The 25145-nt window shown below is 43.2% G+C and overlaps 2 protein-coding genes across 2 annotated transcripts in view; one reads left to right on the forward strand and one right to left on the reverse strand.

Annotated features, from left to right (window-relative positions):
- The window catches only part of LOC142216490 (gamma-crystallin-3-like), a 401417-nt gene that overhangs the window by 88389 nt on the left and 287883 nt on the right, over positions 1–25145 (reverse strand). The window lies entirely within an intron of this gene.
- On the forward strand, positions 21276–23253 carry LOC142216774 (gamma-crystallin-3-like). Its single transcript, XM_075284806.1, has 3 exons — positions 21276–21284; positions 21413–21697; positions 22761–23253. The coding sequence occupies exons 1-3, from the start codon at positions 21276–21278 to the stop codon at positions 23034–23036; spliced, it is 570 nt and encodes a 189-aa protein (XP_075140907.1). The 3' UTR covers positions 23037–23253.

Genomic DNA, 25145 nt, shown 5'->3' on the forward strand with positions numbered 1-25145 from the left:
TAATGCTAAAACAGCAGACACCATTATTGTGTTGGGGTGCTGGGGAAGGGTTGGAATGCTGGGGTGGTTGGAGTGCTGGGGAAGGGAGAGAGGGGCTTTTGGATGTCTATCTGGACCTTCCTTGGGCTGAGATAGGCACCCACTTGCAATTCTTGCACTTGGGGGTTAATAGGAGCACTACTAGATGCCGGGTGTTTAAAGATGGTGGGGGCCATAGCCGCAAGGTGTCTGCTATTTTATACACCAGACACCCAGTGCTAATACTCGCAATCAGTGCATGCGGGCACTGAGTGTGGGCATTAACCCCTCTGGTGCCTTGATCAAAGCTGACTGAGGCACCATTTTACCATGTGCACCATTTAAAAAAAAAAAGATATGAAAAAAATTAAAATTATTAAACATTCAAATCACCCCCCTTTTACTAGAAAACATATAAAAGTACTTAAATATTACAAAACACATACACTTCAGGTATCCCTGTGTCCGAAAATGCCTGCTCTACAAATCTTTAAAAAAAATAATCTAAAGTTCCAAACCAGCGTTTTTTCACTGTTTTGCATCTGATAAAAATTTGAATAAAAATTGATCAAAGCAATGGCAATTCACCAATTCATCACAGACCCCATTATAGTCTATGGGGTTCGTGTGCTTTCACTGCATACCACTTGCCAATGTATTTGGTAATCCGTTCGGGGAGGTCCTCATGTGGACTCTTTCGAATGGATTACCAACGAAGATGTGAACGAGGCCTTAAAGTCCCACTGAGGAGATCACTGCAATGAACATATAATGAGGCTATAGGTATAATTGAGAAAAGGACCAGTCGTGAACTCACTGGGAGAGCCAAGTTTCAGGAATTGCGCTTCCACCACAGGATCAATCAAAACGGCTTTATTTAGTAAGACAACATACACTATGCGCTTCGGGATTTACACTGCCCTTTATCAAGTGTGACAAGCCGGGGATGTGAGAGCTCACTGATCCTCCATCATGTCCTAAGAGAGAGAGAGAAGAGCAGCCACTGCTGTATATACAGTATAAATATATATATATATATATATATATACTAGCTGTTACCCGCGACTTCGTCAGCGGTGATTCGAGAATTGGGTGGATACAGATTTGTTAAATGTTTGCGTACTTGAAAAAGTGGAGTGGATAGCAAATTCTCCAGGTTATATTGAGTATAGCTGCGGTGATTGTAGCAGTGGGTATATACAGGCGTGGGTATGGTTTTCGTAGTGTGTATAAGGTATGGGATATGAAATGTAACTTTGTATCTTGTTTTTGCTGTAATTCAGAGAATACGTGAGACTTTTGTGTTGAAGTTACTTTGTATTTGAGCTGCTATACGGTGTTGGTATAAACTGTACATAGTGACTTTGGGACAGAAGTATTTGAAGTTAACCCTTTCCCGCCGATGGCATGTTTTGATTTTCGTTTTTGACTCCCCTCCCTCTAAACCCCATAACTTTTTTATTTCTCCGCTCCCAGAGCCATATGAGGTCTTAATTTTTCCGGGACAAATTTTTCTTCATGATGCCACCATTATTTATTCTATATAATGTACTGGGAAGCAGGGTAAAAATTCAGAACGGGGTGGATTTGAAGAAAAAATGCATTTCTGCGACTTTCTTACGGGCTTTGGTTTTACGGCGTTCACTGTGCAACCAAAATGACCTGTCCCCTGTATTCTGTGTTTCGTTATGATTCCGGGGAGACCAAATTTATATGGTTTTATTTACATTTTGACCCCGTAAAAAAATCCAAAACTGTGTTAAAAATTTATTTTTGAAAAGTCGCCATATTCCGACAGCCGTAACTTTTTTATACGTAAGTGTACGGGGATGCATAGGGCGTCTTTTTTTGCGGGACCGGGTGTACTTTTTAGTTCTACCATTTTCGGGAAATGTTATTGCTTTGATCACTTTTTATTCAAATTTTTATCAGAATCAAAACAGTGAAAAAACGGCGGTTTGGCACTTTTGACCATTTTTCCCGCTACGGCGTTTACCGAACAGGAAAAATATTTGTATAGCTTTGTAGAGCAGGCGATTTTGGACGCGGGGATATCTAACATATATGTGTTTCACAGTTTTTAACTACTTTTATATGTGTTCTAGGGAAAGGGGGGTGATTTGAATTTGTAATCCTTTTTATTTGTTTTTATTTTTTTTTTACTTTTTTTTAAACTTTTTGTTTTGCATTTATTAGACCCCCTAGGGGTATTGACATGGGTGGGCGGTGTTGCGGATTGTCAGAGTGGTGGGGGTCGGCAAACATGGTTGCTCCGGAGCATTATAGAGCGCCTCCTGGAGTATCGTTAAGGTGAGGGGTAAAGTGGTAAAGTATATGTATATGTGATTGTGTGGGGTTAGGGGCGAGGCTGTAGAGGGCAATATGAATTTTGTGGCTTGCTATGGTCCAAAGTGTGTGAGACTGCAGAGATGGTGGTGTGAGTTCGGGTTTTGTGAGGGTCCTGGCACAAACGTATGTGCGCTATTGTGACAAAAAGTAGCCTATTGCGCAATCGGGTGTATTAACTATGTTTGTGGAAACTTTCAGCCAAATCGGTCGAGCGGGTTTTGCGTGATTGAGGAACAAACATCCGAACATCCAAACTCACAAACCCACAAACTTTCACATTTATAATATTAATAGGATATATATATATATATATATATATATATATATATATATATATATATATATATATTGTCGGGGGAATCATAATTCCCCAGAGATATGCTGTCTGTAAAGGAAAATTAATTAACAGGCCAAGATTGGCTACAGCCGATCTTTGACCTGGAGAATCACGAAGACACATGGTGTTTGGTGTATCAAGGTGGATTCTAATTTAATGGTGCACAAAGGTGGTTTAAATACAATACAGACAAGAGCAGGTTGGACTATTCTAACATGGTTGGCATAAAATGATTGGTTATAAGATAAACCTGGCACATGACTATTGGCTGAGGCCTCATGTATTTTGCATCTCATTATTGCTTAATGGACTTTGTACTTTGTCCTTAAACAAAGAAAGTTTCAAAAATACTTATGTGTGAACTAACAGCTCTCATTATGTCTATATGTATATATCATGGAAACAGAGATAAGATGTCATGTTGGTGCTAAATGAGTCTCAGTGACCTCCATATACCATGAAGATAAGAGATATACAAATAGCCAGCTGCGACTTACTTATACAGTTTATGTGTGAAAGGTTACAAGATGACTGACGAAATACAAAGATGGAGGATTTGACTCTAACATTCCCCCATTTTGAGATGGTTGAATACAGGAATTCATATTTAGGTACTTCAGTGACCTAATGTCTACTGCCGGACTTTACCAGATTCCCCTCATATGTTCCTGTATTCTAACCTAATCTCAATCATAGTTCTGGCCTTTTATATCTTGGTCTGCTCATCCTTTTGTATATATTTTGTATTAAACAAACAAAATGAAGATAAGATTTTTACTACAACTTGCTGATATTTACTTGTTTATACTATGTATTGTTCCTAAAATATGAGGTGGTATCTTCTTAACTATATACCTCAAACATTTCCTGTTGCGTCAAAGAAACAGCTATATATGACATGACTTAGGCTAATATGGGGTTATGAGGACATATCCTACAATCTGACACATTCAGATCTTCGATCAAAATCATATGATGTTTAAGAAACTTATTGTCCCACTTCATTGTTAAATGTTCTATGCAGGCTTATCGTCAGGACCATCTGTAACAGCATTATCAGGAGAATCTTCATCGCTTTGTGTGTAGATACTTTCTTGCAATATGAAGCATGGATACAATTAGGCTCTCCTTCAAATATCACAGAAGGACTGGTTATCAGCAGCATTTGGAAGGACCATCAAATCTTGTCTCCAAGGTTTTTCTCACGTGTCTCTTTATCAACATCAATCTCTTGGCTCAAATGAATAGGTCCCGCCCACTAACTTAAAATCTGAGAAGGAGAGAAAACTCAAAACCATACATTAGTCAAATGTTTTTGCCAAGACATCACATAGTCAGCCAGTACACCATACCACATCTGGAGGAATTGCCAAGAATACAACCCCCAAAGAAAGTTTGACATGGGTTAAAGCCAATTCTTCTCTTAGGAGGGTACCTTACAGAAAATACCAATACAAGTGACACACTACTTCTTCAGTAGCCGTCTATCTGCAGCCCCGTTTGTGATGGCTTTCTTCACCAGATATGCCTCAGACTTTTCTGAAGATAGATAACTATACACACAAGCACGTACTTATACCATCTCACCTTTAGTAATTGCATATAGTTAACCTGCAATCTCTGGAACAGGTACAAGGGCTCTGGGCCTGGCTCTGAGAAACTTTTCACTTTTTGGCCTACTTTGCATTTAACACATGCCATGCAGTGTCTGTAGTGATGTTAAATCCTGCAGCCGCCCATCCTCTGCTCACCAGGTCACACATGGCTACTTCTAAACACTGCTTTATGCCATCAGTGGGGACAATGCACTCAGTAAATATATTCTCTTACCACTGGAGATCAGGACTTGTACATCCTCTTTTACTGTAGTCCTGGACCATTTTTGGTGCCTCAGTGTTATAAAACCTGAAAAGAGAGCTAAAAGGGGGGTTTGGGTCGAGTATAGTGACCACTTCTCAGTAAGGCATATCCCCTAGGCCTCTGCAGCTGGGTTAGCGGCAGTGTCTGCCCAGTTACCTCTACTTTCTTTCATATCAGCCTTGATGTGTGCCTTCACTTCTGACTATACCCACCTGTGTGGGGGCAGCAGCAGGGTCCATCACTATCTGAACAGCCTGGAAATCCTTTTAGGCTTAACATTAACCCTACAGAAAGCTCTCGCTCTCCAGATTGGACCATAGTCCCACTATATCAAACACCTACCCTCAGACATTGTACCCTGTCTCAGTGATGGCTTCTAGTTCAACTTCATGAGCTGAGACCCATACAGTTCTATAATGGTTCTACTTGTGCTTGGTTTTACCCTTGGTTTACCTCATATTCAGTGACCATGACATATCTGGTGCAGAATCCACCATCATTCCCAAATCGAGAATCATCTAAAATAAAAGAACTCTCATCAGTGTTAACAATAGATTCATCATTTATTAACCAAATCAGCAAAAATAAAATTAATTTTAAGTTATCTGACTCTCCTTACTCCTCCCCTGAAACTATTGTTAACAGGTTAGAAGGGACTTGTAGTGCAGCACAGAATGCAAAGCTTACATTTAGAAGACATAGATAAGACACACTGCAGCCTGAGATATCCAGCCATTGTCATCTTTGTTTCCAATGCAAGATTTATCACCCCTTGTAAACCGTGTCTTATCATGGAAGCAGCTGCGCTGACTCTCCCCACACTTGTCATAGCTGTAGTACTACATATCCCAGTAGACTTATTTATACAATCCCAAGTAAATTCAGTTCTCTAAAACTTCTAAACACTCCAAAAATTCATTGAGGTAAGTAAATACTCAAAATATATCAGCAGAGAAGGTGGAAGCCTTAAATTACAGAGCAGATATGTGAGTGACTTCTGATCTACTTACACAGCTATCTAACACCTTGTAGCAAACAATGACCCAGAAACACCACTTTAACTTTGTAGAATTGCAATTTATCTTTACCTGCGTGTACATATTAGGGGCGTTCTGTGCCCCTTGTGGCAAGATAGTTCACATGTATTGCCTACCCCTATGGGGCCTAATCCCATATCAGAAGGAACATCTGAATAACTTTTTCACACAATAAATCCCGATTGTTAACATTCATGGATTTATAGTATAAACCCATAACAAATATTTATGTTACAAGTGTAAAGCCCATCTGATATAATTGATACACATACGCACCAATACACACTGAGTACATAATACATGTACATGGTATATCAAGTACATCTCATTTACACCAGAACACACATATATGTATTCAACAATGGAAAGAACTTTTATGCCTCCCTTTCATATCTACTTGTCACCACCCTCTGTGGGGTTATCAGCATTCAATATCTGCTTGCTGTGGAGACTGAAAATGTAACAATACAGACATGGACAAACAGAACATGTACACATAGCAGACACATGTAACATGTACATATAACTGACACACATATATGGGCCCATTCACTTTTCTGAACCTTCCATACAAACATGCAACGTCACACTGGAGCTCCAGACAAAACAAAACAAATGTCAATTAAATCAAAAAGAACTTGTCTGAACTAAAATAAAAATTTTCATATATTTTGTACCGTGATATCACTTATTCTCTTGGGACGGCCAAATCTTATTCCTACAAATAGGCACAGAGTTAGTTATAATTCCCGCACAGCTAAATATTGAGGAGAAAACAAACCAAAACATGTAAATAGTTGCCTTCATCTTCTTACCAATTTGCATATTACTATAAAATAAACATAATAATGTTGATCTCATATTTATGCCATTTATCCAATTTTAAAAACATTACCATGAGAGGAGCATTCTCAAAATGGGAAACCTTTCCTGAATAAAAGGACACTATAGACATTCTAGAAATAACTTAATGTCCACCCCCAAGCCTATATACACACATATGTGTATACACATACCTACACTTAACCTGCAGTATCCTCACCACAAAACATATCATGTTTCCACTTTCCACTAACCAACAAACTAACAACACAATGCTAAGTGCCAAGCACATTAACCCTTTAGCTGGACTGTCAATGGATGCTCACTATACATTTCCTTACACTCAAAGCCTTTGTCCTTCGCTTAGGACACCAGCAATCTCTAGCCAAGTGTCCCTGGTTTCCACAATTAAAAGACTTCCTGGTTACCCTCTATCCCTGTATCTGTCCTGTCTAATCTCCATTGGTAACTCCTGCTCTTTTTTTTTTTTTTTTTTTTTCTTGAGCGGCATCTTCTTCTCTCTCTCCCATTCCTATTAGTTCATATGGGGGTACCCTACCTCAGAGGGTCCCTCCGCCATAATAGCTGATGGCCAGTCAGCCGTGAGCATCCCACTCCTCTAGGGCAATTAAGACAATAGAGGGTCACTTTTGACTCACCTAGTGGGACCTCCCAAACAGTCACTCTGTTTTCATTGAACTAATCTCTAATGTGCATGTTCTGGCGTAGTGCTCAGGGCAAAACCCTCATTTGGTTTCCACAGACTCCACTTTGTCTGTGTCCCTCTATCGAACACCCCTGAATCATTGCATGTACTTACTCAGATTCTACTCAGTCCTTAGTGTCCAAAACAAGGACTTTTCAATCACTCAGTACTTCTACTCTAGGGATTAAGGATGAAGAATAACTCTCTCTTCTGCGCCGCTTTTTACACTCTATAACAGATGTAGCAACCAAATGACAGCATGGACAGTAGACAAAGAATGAGGTATAACATTTCCCACCCCACTACAGACAACATACTATTCAGGTTCTTGCACACTATATAATATTGCATCGATTGTTATAACATATGCAGCACTAATCCTCACTCACCGACACACAGGATCCGGAACACGTAGGAACTCAGATTAGTTATTTGGCAAGAAAAGGACTTACCGTTACAGCGCCGTTTTATTCATCTGAGGTCCTCCGGGCCCGTCTCCAAATCGGTTGGTGAGTGGATCAGTACACTATCGGCTGCACATTAAACGATTATCGATGCCCCACGATGGGCATCAGGTTCTGTCGGGGGAATCATAATTCCCCAGAGATATGCTGTCTGTAAAGGAAAATTAATTAACAGGCCAAGATTGGCTACAGCCGATCTTTGACCTGGAGAATCACGAAGACACATGGTGTTTGGTGTATCAAGGTGGATTCTAATTTAATGGTGCACAAAGGTGGTTTAAATACAATACAGACAAGAGCAGGTTGGACTATTCTAACATGGTTGGCATAAAATGATTGGTTATAAGATAAACCTGGCACATGACTATTGGCTGAGGCCTCATGTATTTTGCATCTCATTATTGCTTAATGGACTTTGTACTTTGTCCTTAAACAAAGAAAGTTTCAAAAATACTTATGTGTGAACTAACAGCTCTCATTATGTCTATATGTATATATCATGGAAACAGAGATAAGATGTCATGTTGGTGCTAAATGAGTCTCAGTGACCTCCATATACCATGAAGATAAGAGATATACAAATAGCCAGCTGCGACTTACTTATACAGTTTATGTGTGAAAGGTTACAAGATGACTGACGAAATACAAAGATGGAGGATTTGACTCTAACAATATATATATATATATATATATATATATATATATATATATATATAGCCTGGGATAACGACTGATAACAGAGAGAACAAGACAACAGTCGGTAGACAGTGCTGTTATCTTTTCTTGATTGTCAGTTTACACCCTAGGGTGTTCTGGAATTTTTGCAGCTCAACTCTCCCCACACAGAGAGGAACCCTCTGCTAATGGGTTCCAACGCTTTCAAACGGTGGTGAACACACAACCTTATCAGGTGAGAGCCTGTCTTGTTAAATCATAATCACTGGAATTCAGAAATACTACACAACGGGGTGCTCGGTGTTGTTTTTTGTGTTGTTTCTTTGAGTTCTCATAGGTATAATTGAAGCAGAGAGCCTGCAGAGAAAAAGTCTGCGGACTTTCTGTGAAAAGTACTGTGGGAAAAAAAACCTGACACGTTTCTGCCATGATTTTTCCTGCAGTGCTTTTAGGTTATGTGGGGCCTTAGCCTTAAATAAAATATTCTCAGGGAGCTCACTCCCTGTTTCTATACATATTTAATCATATTGACCCTAAAACTAGGCAAGGATCCATTGTTACCATCTTCTTTGCCTGAATCCACAAGGATCTGAAGTCTCAGCAATAGGTCATCAACCATTGCACCAAAATTCTATTCTGCCTCCCAAATCTGAGGATTTATCAAAACTAGAACTGGGCAACATGGTGGCTCGGTGGTTAGCACTGCAGCCTTGCAGCACTGGTAGTCCTGAGTTCAAATCCAGCCAAGAACAACATCTGCAAGAAGTGTGTATGTTCTCCCCGTGTTCATGTGGATTTACTCCCATTCTACAAAAGACATACTGAAAGGAAAAAAAAGAATGTACATTGTAATCCCTATTTGGGGCTCACAATCTGCATAAAAAAAAGGTAGAACAGGAACTAAAGTATAGAGTTTTAGTAGAAATTTCCTACAACTCTTTAATACTACAGGTGTAGCAGTCTTTACAGGGTCTTAGCTAGTTAAGACTGGGCCTCATAGCAAACTTTTGACGACATTAACCTACTTGTTTTACCCTCAAGAAATTAGAAGTTGTAGATAACTGGGGCTTTACTGGCCCCCAAATAGAATAATGCCCCCTTGCCCTCTTTACTGTATCCCACACATTATAAAGCCCCCTCTTCCCCTTTATCTACCAAAAAATATTTTGTGGAAAGATGTTTCCAAATTTCAATATGTACTAGAGACCAAGGCTGGGTTCACACGATGTCTTTTGGCACATAATGTGGCACGTAGATGCCATGGGAGCTTTTGCGGACCGTATACGGTCCCATTGATTTCAATGGGAGCGTGGATCGTATATGCGGCGCAGCCGCAAAATAGCGCTGTGTATACGGTCCCGGCTCCCATTGAAATCAATGGGAGCGTATACAGCCCGCAAAAGCTCCCGCGGCATCTATGTGCCACATTATGTGCCAAAAGACATCGTGCGAACCCAGCCTAAGGCCCCACGTTGCAGAAATGCAGCTTTATTTGTTGCAGATTTTGCTGTGTTTTTTTTTTTTTAGCCAAAGCCAGGAGTGGATTGAGCAGAAGGGAGAAGAATAAGAGCTTTCTATATACTCCCCATTTCTTTTGTAGCCATTCTTGGTTACATTTGATTTGTTGCTACAAAATCTGCAACAAAAAAAAAAATCTGCGTTTCTGCAATGTGGGGCCTTAGCCTAAAAATTAAAAACTTAAAAAAATAAAATAAAAAAGAGTTAAACAGATGGATGGGTCTCCAAGTGCTGTTAGATAAAAATGGTGTCAAAACTGGAAGATTATGTAGATAATCTGTTTTCCCTTAGCCCAAACAGCAGCACAAGATGGGGTATTCCTGCCCCTGTGTATTGTTAGGACAGGTGGAACTTTTAATAAACTAACAAGTTGCCCTCCCATAAAAGGCCCAGGAGACCTCCCCCTCCCTGTGTTAGTCTCCAAGCATCATACAGAATATAACCGTGTATAATCAACATAAGTCAGAAGGGAGGGAGCTTTGTGCTGCTGTTTGGGCTAAGGGAAAACAGATTATCTACATAATCTTCCATTCCCCCTACGCCCAAACAGCAGCACAAGATGGGGATTTAACGAGTAATACCCCTTCTAGGGAGGGCGATCCTGGCAAGCAGAGGACAGGATCGAGTACCCAAAGGATTTCACTTTGGTGGTGTGAAAGTCCAGTCTGTAATGCCTTGCAAAAGTTAAGTGTGAAGACCAAGATGCAGCCGCACAGATTTGGTCTACCGAGAGGGATTGTCTCTCTGCCCAAGACGCGGCTACTGCCCTGGTAGCATGGGCACGCAAAAACTCCGGGACCGGCAGACCCTGTGTCTGCAGGGCACCTGAAATGGCTTCTTTAATCCACCTCGATAGTGTGGTTTTAGATGCTTTCCTTCCCCTGTTGTGACCAAAGAAATTGATGAGCAAATTATCTGCTCTGCGGAATGGGCTCGTCCGATCTAAGTATATCCGCAGTGTTCGCACAAGGTCCAGGCTGTGCATTCTCTCCTCCCACTCGGAGGAGGGAGAGGGGAAGAACGCTGGTAAGGTTATTGTTTGGTTAATATTTTCCATCGTGGGAACCTTCGGCAGAAATCCTTGGATAAATCTGAGCTGGACTCTGTCTGGGAAAAAGGTTGTATATGGTTCTGAGGCCGCCAGGGCCTGAAGCTCCCCTACTCGCTTGGCCGATGTGATTGCCAGCAAAAAGGTTACCTTCCACGAGAGGTATTTGAACTCTACCTCTGGCTCAAATGGCGGGGCACATAGCCCTTGTAGGACCGCAGCTAGGTCCCATTGGGGAGCCGGGGGCCGTACCGGGGGTTGGAGCCTAGAGGCCCCTTTCTGGAATTGCCTTATGAGAGGATTCTGAGATAACCTGGTTCCTGATAGAGCGGATAGTGCCGAAACATGCACCCTTAAGGTGGCTGGGGACAATCCCTTGTCCAATCCTTCCTGTAAGAACTCCAGGACTGCTTCAATGGATGATGTGTCACACTGTCTCCTGGCCCCCCAGTCCTTAAATACCTGAGCAATCCTCTGGTAACTGCGATTGGTTGAATCCGCTCTAGAGTGGGCCAACGGCCTGGGACAATCCTCTGTCTCCACGTACGGTGAGGTCAACCTCCAGGCAGTGAGGTTGAACCTGTCCAGATCCTGGCAGAGCTGACTGTTTAGAGTTACCAGGTTTTGGACACGTGGAAGCCTCCAGTAGGTCCCTCAACTCATTAACATGAGGTGGGTAAACCATGCCCTTTTCGGCCAGAACGGCATGATGACAATGGCCGACGTCTGGTCCTGCCTGAGTTTCGCCAATACCCTGGGAATCATCGGAATCGGAGGGAAAATGTATGCTAGTTTGAAGCTCCAGGGTATTGACAGGGCATCGATCGCCAAGGGATTGCTGTCCCGATATAGGGAGCAAAAGAGTCCCACCTTGGCGTTGTGTTGGGTGGCCATCAGATCCACCTTGGGGAGACCCCACATCTTGGTGAGTTGTTGGAAGATCTTCTGGCTCAGGGACCACTCGGCTGTTGTTACTAGGCGCCTGCTTAGCTGATCCGCCAGGACATTGAGGTGGCCCTTGATATGCACCGCTGACAACCGGGATAAGTTCCTTTCTGCCCAGGAAAAAATTTGGTTGGTCACCCGCATCAGGGAGGGAGACCTGGTGCCTCCCTGCTTGTTGACATACCGCACGGTCGTTATGTTGTCTGTTCTCACTCTGACCGCCTTCCCCTGCACATGGGGAGTCAGATTCCGAAGTGCCAGATATATTGCGGTAAGCTCTCGCCAGTTGGAGGAGCGAGTTCTCTCCTCTTGGCTCCAGGTTCCTCGTATCAGGGTCTCCCCCAGATGTGCTCCCCAAACTGTGAGGGAGGCATCTGTGGTCAACAAGGTCCAGGAGGTCTGGAACGTGGACCTCCCGTCCTTGAGTTGGGACCACCATTCCAGTGATCGACGGGTACTGATGGATAACTGGATAGGCTTCTGAAGTCCAGAAGGACTGTGGTTCCATTCTCTCAGGATCTCAAGCTGTAAAGGGCGCATATGCCATAGTGCCCAGGGAACTGCCTCGATGGCCGCGGACATAAGTCCTAGGACCTTCATAGCTGTCCTGATTGTAACCTTCCTGGTTCAGGATAGGTGGTGGACCGCTCAACCAATCTTCTCCTTCCGAGAAGAGGGCAGGGAGATCATCATACTGAGAGAATCCAAATTGAACCCCAGGAATTGAACCCGGGTTGATGGAACCACTACTGACTTCTGCCAGTTTACCAGCCAGCCCAGCTCGCTTATGAATGCCACTGTGGTACCCAACTATGTGGCGAGAGCCTCCCTTGACTGGGCCTTTAATAGCCAGTCGTCTAGATACGGGACAATAAATATCCTCTGGAGGCGCAGGGCGGCTACGACCGGGGCCACTACCTTTGTAAAGGTGTGGGGGGCCGAAGATATACCGAACGGGAGAGCCGTAAACTGGAAGTGATGTAATCTTCCGTTTAGATGTATGGCAATTCTTAGATACTTCCTGTGCGGAGCATAAATGGGAATGTGGAGGTATGCGTCCCTCAGATCCAAGGTGACGAATAGATCTCCTGGCTGCAAAAAGGGGAGAACCGACCTTATGGTCTCCATCCAGAACCGGACCTTGCAGATGAATTGATTCACATACCTTAGGTCCATAATCATGCGCCACCCTCCGGTCGACTTTGGCACAAGAAATACGGGCAAATAGACGCCTTGACCCTGCTCGTCTAGAGGGACTGGTTCCAATGCAGCCTTGTCCACATACTCCTGCACGGATCTTTGAAGATGAAGCTGCTTGGTGCCCTTGAAGAGGGCGGGTCCTCCTGTATCTGTCTGGAGGGGGGGAAAGAAAGCTTATTTTGTAGCCATCCTGTATAAGCTGGAGAACCCATGGATCTTGGATATATTGATGCCAGGCGGCTAGATGTAATGAAAGACGACCCCCAATGCGGCCCTACAGGCGAGGGGATCGTAATAGTCAGAAGGTGGATCTTTTTTCACCTCCACGGGAGGAACCTCGACCGCCTCTTGGTTGGCCACCAGGGCGCCTCCGAAATTGGCCTCTTGAAATGCCTCTGAAGGGCGCATAGCCCCGAAAGGACCATTGCCTGGACCCTGAAGACTGGGGGAGGCTCTTGCCCTTCGAGTCGGCCAGCCCCTCAATTATGCGGTCGAGTTCACTTCCGAATAATCTGCCCGGCTCAAATGGTAAGGCGCACAAATTAAACTTTGAGGCATTGTCTGCCCTCCAGGGCTTGAGCCAGAGGGGACGCCTCGCGGCAGTAGACAAAGCCATAGCCCTTGCTGCCAGCTTGACCTGGTAGAAAGCTGCCTCAGAGAGGTAGTCGGACATTAGACTGATGCTCGTCATGGCTGTCAGCAGATCGTCTCTATGGACACCTGAGTCGATGTCTCTTTCAAGATTCGAGACCTCCGTCCGCAGCCTGGTGACTACCTCGCTAGCCGCAATGCCCACCGAGGCCTGCGCTGCAGAGGAGGCATAGATGCGCCTAAGGGACCCCTCCGCCCTGCGGTCCATCACATCCTGGAGGTTCGAACCATCCTCCGCTGGTACCACGGTGCGCTTAGTTTAGAGACCGCTATATCAACTTTGGGAGGAGGGCCCCATGAGCTGGACTGGGTTTCAGCTAAGGGAAACAGCACCCTAAAATGCCTGGAAGCGTTGAATGGACGTTCAGGAAACCTCCATTCAGCTTCCATCCTTTTGACCATCTCCGCATTGGCCTTAAAAGACTTGAGGGAGGTAGATGGAGCCTCCTCAGTAGCTTCCCCCACTTCTTTGGCCCGTACAACTTTCAGTAGTTTGGGCATTCTGTCTACTGAAAAGACAGGTTTAACGGGTTCCAAGATGTCCGCTTCTGAGGAAACCTCTTCTAGGATCTGTAGAGCCTCCATAGGGGGGAGAGAAGGAGGTGATGACTCCAAGCGAGGCTTTTTAGATAGTTGGGAGATCGAAACTTTCATCTCCCTCATTGACTCCTCCACAAACTCTCTCACCCAGCCAACTACATCTCGGACGGACGTGTCCTCTGACGGGGGGCCACAGCACCCACGGCAGCACTGATACGCATAGCCGTCCGGAAGAGGCACCTCTCACTTGATGCAGGCTAGGTGGCGGCGTTTGGCGGGAGCTTTCCTCCTAGGATTTTCTGGCATAGAGGAGGAAGATGACATCTAAGGAGAGACATACCATCAATTATTCTCTTACCTTCTGCTTTACCCTCAGGCCCCACTAGGGGGAATACATCACCTTATTCCTTCAGGAATGTCTTGTCAAGGGTTCTGACTGCTTTTCTGGTTGCCCAAGAGCAGTAGCAACCTGTAAGTACGAGCTGACAGGCAAACTGCAATGGGCAAGCCAGCACTAAATAGGGCGGAGAGGGAGCGGGGCTAGTCTTAACCACACCCCCTGCCACTTCCGCCTAAGCCACAAAAAAAGGGGGCACTCTGGGCTCCCCTACTTAAGAAAGAGAGCCTTCTTGGCCTCTTTAGCTGGGGAAAACATCCCCCTAACGAGCCCCATCTCCGTGGGCTTTTAAAATCCCCGTCCGGCGCGCTGTAACTCTGGTGCGCATGCGCGGCAGGTATCGGAAGGCCGCGGCGCACACACAGTGTCCGCGGCCGACAACACAGTGGTGCCGCAAGGTTCCCCACTCCGCCAGAAGGAAGATATGTTCCTAGGTGGCTGGGTGCGGCGCCGGAGAGTACAGGATGGAGCCGACAGCGCGGGACCGACCCTGCACTCCCCCAGAAGGCGACCTCCACTACCCCAGGTAAGTCCAAAAAGGGAGCGGAGGCCATCCTCATTCAGATGGGAGAGGAGACCTCTCCCTCCACCTGTCCTGGTAACAGGACAGAAAAAAACACAGGAAGGGGGAGGTCTCCTGGGCCTTTTATGGGAGGGCAACTTGTTAGTTTATTAAAAGTTCCACCTGTCCTAACAGTACACAGGGGCAGGAATACCCCATCTTGTGCTGCTGTTTGGGCGTAGGGGGAATTACTGCTATTAATTAGAAATGAGGATATGATCGTAACCCTGCTGCCCTAGATATGCATATATAATCTGATGTGTGGGTAACCAGATATATATAAGACTGGCTAAAGGTAAGTTTTTGCCACATTTGCAGAAAAGCAGGATTTTATCTGCCATGGAAATACAAGTGCCAAAAACAATGCCAGTCCAAATTTGTACATTTTATTATCTTTGAGATATAATTGTTTGAAATGACCCTCTCCTACCTTAAGGGTGCCTTCACACGGCGTAGCACGCTGCTCCTTTAGACATGTATACACGTGTCTGAGCGCGGCGCTTCAAAACAGAGCCCATTGATTTCAATGGGTGTCGCACTACCCATTGAAATCAATCGGAGGCTTTTTTACCTATTGATTTCAATGGGTAGCGTGCGTATATCAGCACCCATTGAATTCAATGGGCTCTGTTTTGAAGCGCCGGACTTGGACAAGTGTATACGTGTCTAAAGGAGCAGCGCACTACGCTGTGTGAAGGCACCCTAACTTTCTTTACAGCCCCCTACTTCAAATCACAAATGCTGCATAAAATCAAAAGTTGTCCAAAAGTTTAGTTAAGCTTTAAAGACTATTTCTCGTAGTTAGGATCTAGTAGGCTCTGATCACTAATGCAAAGCATTACAATACTAATGCATTACAATGCATTGTATAATGCCAGCACTTCTAATAATAATAATAATAATACATTTTATTTATATAGCGCCAACATATTCCGCAGCGCTGTACAATTTATAGGGTTCAGATACAGACATACATAACAAAGAACGTCATTTCACACAATGGGACTGAGGGCCCTGCTCAAAAGAGCTTACAATCTATGAGGTAGAGAGGGTGACACAAGAGGTAGCAGGGGCGGCATTGCTTATACAGTGTTCAGACAATTTTGTGCATTAGGAATTGTGATAGGCTTGTCTGAAAAGATGCGTCTTTAGTTTGCGTTTGAAACTGTAGAAGTTGGGAGTTAATCTGATTGTCCGGGGTAGAGCATTCCAGAGAAGTGGTGCAGCTCGGGAGAAGTCTTGTATACGAGCATGGGAGGTTCTGATAATAGAGGATGTAAGTGTTAGGTCATTGAGTGAGCGGAGAGCACGGGTTGGGCGGTAGACAGAGATGAGGGAAGAAATGTAGGGAGGTGCGGCATTATGGAGAGCCTTGTGGATGAGAGTAATAACTTTATATTTTATTCTATAATGAATAGGCAGCCAATGTAGCGACTGGCACAGACCGGAGGCATCGCTGTAGCGTCTAGCCTGATAGATGAGCCTGGCCGCTGCATTCAGAATAGATTGTAGAGGAGAGAGTTTAGTGAGGGGAAGACCGATTAGTAAGGAATTACAGTAGTCAAGGCGAGAATGAATCAGAGAGACAATAAGTGTCTTTAGTGTATCTCTGGTAAGGAAAGGGCGTATTCTGGAGATGTTTTTGAGGTGGAGGTGACATGAACGTGCGAGTGATTCAATATGAGGGGTGAAGGAAAGGTCTGCGTCAAATATGACCCCAAGGCAGCGGGCATGCTGCCTAGGAGTTATAGTAAGGCCTGAGACTGCAATGGATATATCAGGGACAGATCTGTTAGATGGTGGAAACAGTAGTAGTTCAGTCTTAGAGAGATTTAGTTTCAGATAGAGCGAGGACATGATATTAGAGACAGCAGAGAGACAGTCACTGGTGTTCTGAATGAGTGCAGGGGTGATGTCACGGGAAGATGTGTATAATTGGGTGTCATCAGCATAAAGATGGTACCTGAAGCCAAATCTGGCGATGGTTTGTCCAATGGGGGCTGTGTAGAGAGAAAAGAGCAGGGGGCCGAGGACCGAGCCCTGAGGAACCCCAACAGCAAGGGAAAGAGGGGAGGAAACAGAGCCCGCAAATGATACACTGAAAGTGCGGCCTGAGAGATAAGAGGAGAACCAGGAGAGCGCAGTGTCATTGAGGCCAACTGAGCGGAGCATAGTGAGGAGAAGTTGATGGTCAACAGTGTCAAAAGCTGCAGAGAGGTCCAGAAGAATAAGAAGAGAGAAGTCACCATTGGATTTAGCCTTTAGTAGATCATTAGAGACTTTTGTGAGAGCTGTTTCAGTAGAGTGCAGAGCGCGGAAACCAGATTGTAAGGGGTCAAGCAGAGAGTTAGCAGAGAGATAACGGATTAACCGAGAATAAACCAGGCGTTCCAAAAGGGTATGAGCCACTGTTGAACAGCCTAGACCTGTGTATTCACCAGCCACATGGCCTCTTTGGACCCTAATATTGAAAGCGTTTGTGTTATTTCTGAGGTTTCACTTTCAATCCATGCTTCTCCAGCCAGGAGAGCACCTTGTCCAACCTTTCCATGTGGTCTTCAAATGTAGCACAGATGATGATGTACAGTATCACCTAGGTAAATCAATATTCATATTGTATTTGTGGTTCAGTTTTCCCAAGCATAACTGTATGAATCTCTGAAGCATGGCCAGTACATTGTCCAGGCCAAATGGCATCTGCAGGATCTCATATAGCTCCACTAGTGTGATGAAGGCAGTCTTTGTTTAATTAGATAGTAATGATTCCACATGCCCATTTATCCTCCCTTTCTCTAATTCATTGCCCATTGAGCCTATGTTCTGTTATATTTAGTTATAACCCCAAATTTCCTGACTTGATTGTACCATGTATATATCATGATGGCAATTATTTTCTATATTGGATCCTGCCTTATTTACCCATATCTTGCCAACCCCGTTCTATATACCCGTCCTGACTCCTCCCCACCATTTCTTCCCCCCAACACTGCCCTTTTGCTCTTCCTCTCCCATTCATTTCCATGCTTACCCCTTCCATCTTCTCCCCTGTGCACCCTGGGTGGATACATCCTAATAGAGTTCTACTAGAGCTATCAATATCTGATCGACTATACTCCTGCAAGTAACAGGCTGCAACATTACAGTCGTCCTTGACTTCCCTACCAACCTACTCAATTACAGTTTGGCCTTCAAGTGGGGGTCATTATATAACATTATATAACCGCTTAGCACATTACATGCTCTCTCTCAAGTCCTCCAGGGGAATATTGGTTTCGTTATGCTTCTGTTGATGATCTAGGAGGTGGCATTTTGCCACCACATCAGCATCTAGCATGGGTTTGCATTTAAGGCAGCAAACATTCCACCTTTCACCAGATTATTATTAGGGTTCGGGGGATATTGTCACTCCTTAGGGAGAGACCACCATATAGGTGTGTGGAGACTTGTTAAGCCTTTAGCACTCCACTTTGCAAGGAACTATGGGAAGAATATGCAAATCCGCCTTCCATGATGTAATTAGGAAGACAGTTGCTGCCTCATTGTTGCAAACCAATAGAGGGCGCTCACTGGAATGTGCAAGCCTGTCTTAAGACAGGATTCCAGTGAAATAACCCAATAATGGCTGCTCCCTTTAGCCTCATGCCCGACCTTCCAAGAGGCCTTTGTTTAGTAATGACGCTGGGATTATTACCAGGTTATAGTCTCTCAATCGAGGACAGCTGTTTCGATCTGGTTGGATCTCATCAGCCCGATGTAGAGAGGACTATAACCTGGTAGAGGTGAGAGGCTTAGACAGGGTTACATCACTAATTACATCATGGAAGGCGGATTTGCATATTCTTCCCATAGTTCCTTGCAAAGTGGAGTGCTAAAGGCTTAACAAGTCTCCACACACCTATATGGTGGTCTCTCCCTAAGGAGTGACAATATCCCCCGAACCCTGTCTAAGCCTCTCACCTCTACCAGGTTATAGTCCTCTCTACATCGGGCTGATGAGATCCAACCAGATCGAAACAGCTGTCCTCGCTTGAGAGACTATAACCTGGTAATAATCTCAGCGTCATTGCTAAACAAAGGCCTCTTGGAAGGTCGGGCATGAGGCTAAAGGGAGCAGCCATTATTGGGTTATTTCACTGGAATCCTGTCTTAAGACAGGCTTGCACATTCCAGTGAGCGCCCTCTATTGGTTTGCAACAATGAGGCAGCAACTGTCTTCCTAATTACATCATGGAAGGCGGATTTGCATATTCTTCCCACAGATTATTATTAGGCTGACTATGCCAAGATGTAACTAATAGACATGCAAAAAGACAAGCATTTATGTTTAATGGTTTACTTTACTGGCAAGATACAATGAAATAACATAGATTAAATTGACATATTTAACTGACATATTTATTCTACATACATACAATTTTGTTTATGAAAATTATCATTTATGTGAAATTCAGTAAATATTTATTCTTCTGCTTGACAGATTTTTTCCATCTGTCAAAAAATATATTAGACATTTCTGTCTAGAGATGATTAGAGATGAGCGAACAGTGAAATATTCGAGATTCGATATTCGTTTTGAGTTGAGCCTCAATAGTCTATGGGAAAAAATGCTCATTTCAGGGGAAACTACTATTCAACTAAAGGAGAATCACCAAGTCCATGAATAGCAGGAGGAGAGTGTTTAGGAGGAGTGCTGTGCAGTTAAAGTGCACGGACCCCATTATAGATAAAAGGTAAACTCCCTTCTAACAGCAAGCTGCCAGCTCTCCTGAGTAGCAAGGACAAGTCTGCTGCAGAACCAGCATTGATTTGCTGCAGGCTCGTCCTTGTTAGTCAGGAGAGCTGGCAGCTTGCTGTTAGAAGGGAGCTTACTTTGAATTGATCAGCGTTGATTGGCCAGTGTACAGCATTCGGCCAATCAACGCTGGTTCTGCTGGAGGCTCGTCTGTGAGGAGGCGGAGTCTAAAATCGGACCACAATGGAGACTTCTGTGGCAAGATCTTAGACTCTGCCTCCTCACAGACGAGTCTCCGTCAGAACCAGCGTTTATTGGCCGAATGCTGTACACTGGTCAATTCATTCCTATGAGAAAGTGTCAGCTCCCTCATAACAGCAAGCTGCCAGCTCTCCCGGCTAGCAAAGACGAGCCTGAGGCAAATCAACGCTGATTCTGCAGCAGGCTCATCCTTGCTAGTCAGGAGAGCTGGCAGCTTGCAGTTACGAGGGAGGTTACTTTTTCTCATAGGAATGAATTGACCAGTGTTGATTGGCCAGTGTACAGCATTTGGCCAATCAATGCTGGTTCTACCGGAGGCTCGGCTGTGAGGAGGCGGAGTCTAAAATCGGACCAAAATGAAGACTGCTGTGGTCCCTTCTCAGACTCAGCCTCCTCACAGAAGAGCCTCCGGCTTAACCTGTGTTGATTGGCCGAATGCTGTACACTGGCCAATCAATGTTGGTCAATGCATTCCTATGAGAAAAAGTAAGCTCCTCTTAACAGCAAGCTGCCAGCTCTCCTGACTAGCAAGGACAAGCCTGCTGCAGAACTAGCGTTGCTAGCCTGCTACTCGATCGAATACTACTCGCTCATCTCTAGAGATGATCATTATCACTATTATTTTAGCATGTAATGGATATTGCTAGAGAAGATCAGGTATAGATAGGATAGGGGCTATGTAAAATGTTAAATTTTCCATTGGCAGGGAAAGGATTAATACTATTACTAAATTGAGCTACATTGACGATAATTGAGACTTTAGTTACCTTCTGACTTAACACTGCCAAGTGTCTATACATATAGCACTGGTAAGTTCTGGTAACTGGTAAGTTATTATACATTGCTTACTGTATATCCCACAAATTGTACAACATATGTCATACAATTTACTAGACTAGAGGAGAAATGTTTGTAGTGTAAGCGTTCTGTATAGTTGCCTACATTAAGCTTTTGAGTTCTAGTGAAAGCAGAACCCACAACAATAGTCATAGCAAACACTGAACTCTCTTCAGTGTAGGTAAAAAAAGCTATTCATTCTGATGAGTTGGCACAACATTAGTGTATGTACCTCATGCAATAGGGGTGTATATAAGGGCCTTCTCAATCTAGTCACTTAACAGCTAAGATTGTGCGAAGCTATACCTAGAGAATCATGGGCAAGGTAGGAAAATGCCACAATACTTACAGTATTATAAAGGGATTTCTACTATTGTTCACTTGAATTGACTACATTAGTGACCCTAAGCGTCGTTTCCAACATATTGAGCAGTAAATATTATTTGTGTACAGTTATATTATTGTTATACTTATATTTATGCTCTGATTTCACAGATTATTTTCTACGAGGACAGAAACTTCCAGGGTCGCTCATATGAGTGTCACTCTGAATGCCCAGATTTGTCTTCATACTTTAGACGTTGCAACTCCATCCATATAGAAAGTGGAAATTGGATCTTATATGAACATCCCAATTACCGTGGACACCAGTACTTTCTCCATAGAGGAGAGTATCCTGACTTCCAAAAATGGATGGGCTATAATGACTCCATTAGGTCTTGTCGCATAAGCCCCCAGGTCAGTTGAGTAGATTATTTTCCATAAACCATGACTTTATTATTGGGCTTCCCTAACAATTTTTCAAGAATCAGTTTTATCATAAATTGTTGGTTTCATGCATGCCATATTAAAGTGATATTTTCTTTTTCTTGATTTTAAAGGGTTCAGCCCACAATCATAACTTAACACGTATCTTCAGTGTCTGACCCCTATCTCAGAGATCGCCACCAATTCCTAGAGCAGGGGTCTAGTGTCCCCAGTTTGAAGGGACATGGGAAGAATATGCAAATCTGTCTCCCAAGATGTAAACAGGGAGACAGTGCCTCTGTTTGCTGCCCTCTATAGCAAGCAACCCTGAACAACATGCCCGACTTCCCAGAAGCCTTTGCTGCATAATGCGAGGGCAGCAAACAGAGGCACTGTCTCCCTGTTTACATCTTGGGAGACAGATTTGCATATTCTTCCCATGTTCCTTTGCAGTGGAGCAACTATGGCTATAAGTCTCCACACACCTGAGAAGGTGGTCTCTCCCTAAGGAGTGACGTTATCCCCACAATCCAGTTTGAAGGGAGTGAGGGATGTGCTTGTGTTCTGCCATTCCTTCATCAGTTTATTAGACTTTATATAAAGCAGTAGCACACACATGTGACCATTCAAAATGGGTATACCAGACCCCCTTGTTATGATTGGTGAGGATCCAGGGGACATGGAGCCCAGTGATCAGACTAACCACCTCTACTATAGACAGAATACCTCACTTAGAATGATAAGGTATGATAGCAGATACATATGCTATTATATTTGTTTCCTTGAAACTGATTTTATATAATTGCAAAAAATAAGTCAGTTATTGTAATTATTTTACAGTAGCGTTATACCCTCTCTACAGTTAAATAGAGGTGTGGGGAAGCAAAAACAGACCCCTATTCTAGGTGATAAATCCTGGTACTATAATAGAGGCAGATGCCATAAGCCATATATTCTGTGCGTGTCATGAAAATTCTTATGTACTGTAGAAAATGATACAATGCTCCCCAACACCTGACAGCCTAACATTTTACTATATACTATGTGTTTACAGCACCAAGGTTCATTCAGAATTACAATCTATGAAAAAGAAGATTTCAGAGGTCAGAAGATGGAGTTCGATGAAGATTGTCCTCATGTCTTTGAGAGATTCCGCTACAATGACATTCATTCTTGTCATGTACATGATGGATACTGGATGTTCTATGAGGAGCCCAACTACAGAGGACGTCAGTATTACCTGAGACCTGGAGAGTACAGGAGATACAGTGACTGGGGAGCTTCTAATCCCAGAATTGGATCCTTCAGGCGTGTCCATCATTTCTACTGACAATATAAATTACCATCCACGTAATGCATTATTTCAATCCACAAGTGCCATGAATGTCCATGAGCATCACATCCCAAAATTGGCTGCTTTAAGCATATCCGTAATTTCCTCTAAAAGGATAGACACATTAAAGGAGATCTATGAAGAGGAATTAAAAATGCACATGTGCGTTATAAATTTGAGAGTTCATTCAATTCCCATTTAGCCCTTAAGTACCATCATGGTGTCTATCATAATGCTATGTGTATGATAGTGGTGTATGATAGACAATATGATAGTACATAAGGGGTAATAGGCCTTTTTTAATGCTTCCTTATAAAAGCATTGGCAATTGATGGATTATTGTTCTATTTATTTGATTCCTAATTGAAAATAATAAAATATATTTTTAAACTTCTATTATTGGCTATTTCTCATTTAATGCACAATATCATGTTTGCTTTTAACCCCTTAAGGACACAGCACAAAAGTGCCTTAAGGACCAGGCCTCGTTTTTCAAAACGTACATTTGTCACTTTATATGGCAAGAACTTTGAGACGCTTTAACTTACGCAAGTCATTTTGAGCTCGTTTTCTCGTGACACACTGTACTTCATGTTAGTGTGAAAATCGAATCAATATATGTATATATATACATATTTTTTTTATGTAGATTGTGAGCCTCACAATGTATATTTTTCCCTATCACTATGTCTTTTTTTTTGGAATATGTGATGGAAATCCACGCAAACACGGGGAGAACATACAAACTCCTTGCAGATGGTCTTTTGCCCTTGACGGGATTTGAACACCAGGACTCCAGCACTGCAAGGCTGCAGTGCTAACCATTGAGCCATCATGTGGCCCCCAAGCGAATCAATATTTGTGTATTTATTATGAAAAAAAATAGATGAAAATTTGCAAAAATTCGCAGTTTTCAAAATGTGAACTGCTCTGCTTTTCAAACAGATAGTTATATCACACAAATATATGAATAAATATTATCTACCATATATCTGTTTTATATTGGCATCATCTTTTGATTGTATTTTAATTTATTTAGGATGTAGGCTTTGAAGTGTAACAGCGATTTTCCAAATTTAAAAGAAAATTTCCCAAACTAATTTTTTAGGGACCACTTCAGTTTTGAAAGGAATTATAATGGCCTATATAATAGAAACCCCCATAAATTACCCCCTTTTCAAAACTGCACCCCTCAAATAATTAAAAACAGCATTTAGGAAGTTTGTTAACCCTTTAAGTATTTCACGGAAAATAAAACAATACGGAGGCGAAATTTAGACATTTCATTTTTTTTCTATAATACATTCATATAGCCCTAAAATTAACACATACACAAAGGGTTAAAGGAAAAAATGTATCTCACATTTTGTTATGCAATTTCTCTGGAGCACAGAAAGACCCCACATGTGAGTGTAAACTGATTTTTGGCCACACGGCAGCGCATCGAATGGAAAGAGCGACACTGAGAGTTTGAACAGCAGATTTTGCTGGAATCATTTTCAGGCACTGTATCAAATTTGCAGAGCCCCTAGAGTTCTAAAACAAAGGAACCCCCCCAAAAGGAACCCATTTTGGAAACTACACCCCTCACAGAATTCATTAAGGGTTATACTGAGCATTTAGCCCCCACAGTCTTTTCATAGATTTTATTAACATTGGGATGTGTAAATGAAAAATTACTAAAATGTCACTTTATTCCCAAAGTTTTCATTTTCACAAGGGGTTAAAAGAGAAAAAGCCCCCCCCCCCCAGATTATTACACAATTTCTCCTTAATACGGCAATACCACATATGTGGTCGTAATCTGCTGTATGGGTACATGATGGCGCTTGGAATGGAAGGAGCGCTATTTGGTTTTTGGAGATCAAATTTTGCTAGAATAGTTTACAGGTGCCACATCGCATTTGCAGGGCCCCTAGCGTACCAAAACACTGGAAACACCCAAAAGTGACCCCATTTTGAAAAACTGCACCCCTCAAAAAATGTATCAGGAGTCTAATGAGCATTATCCCAGACATGATAGCACAGCGGATGGTGGAACGTGAATATATCAGCTGTGCAGAGTGCATTGGGAACACCAAATTCCCCACTATATCCCAGTAGCTC

The sequence above is a fragment of the Leptodactylus fuscus genome, chromosome 8, assembly GCF_031893055.1.
Source record: "Leptodactylus fuscus isolate aLepFus1 chromosome 8, aLepFus1.hap2, whole genome shotgun sequence".
NCBI lineage: Eukaryota > Metazoa > Chordata > Amphibia > Anura > Leptodactylidae > Leptodactylus > Leptodactylus fuscus.

Bases quoted from the DNA above. Each gene is read 5' to 3' on its own strand.
- LOC142216774 (XM_075284806.1), top strand. The intron at 21,698-22,760 runs GTCAGTTGAGTA...ATGTGTTTACAG, and splicing joins CTTGTCGCATAAGCCCCCAG to CACCAAGGTTCATTCAGAAT.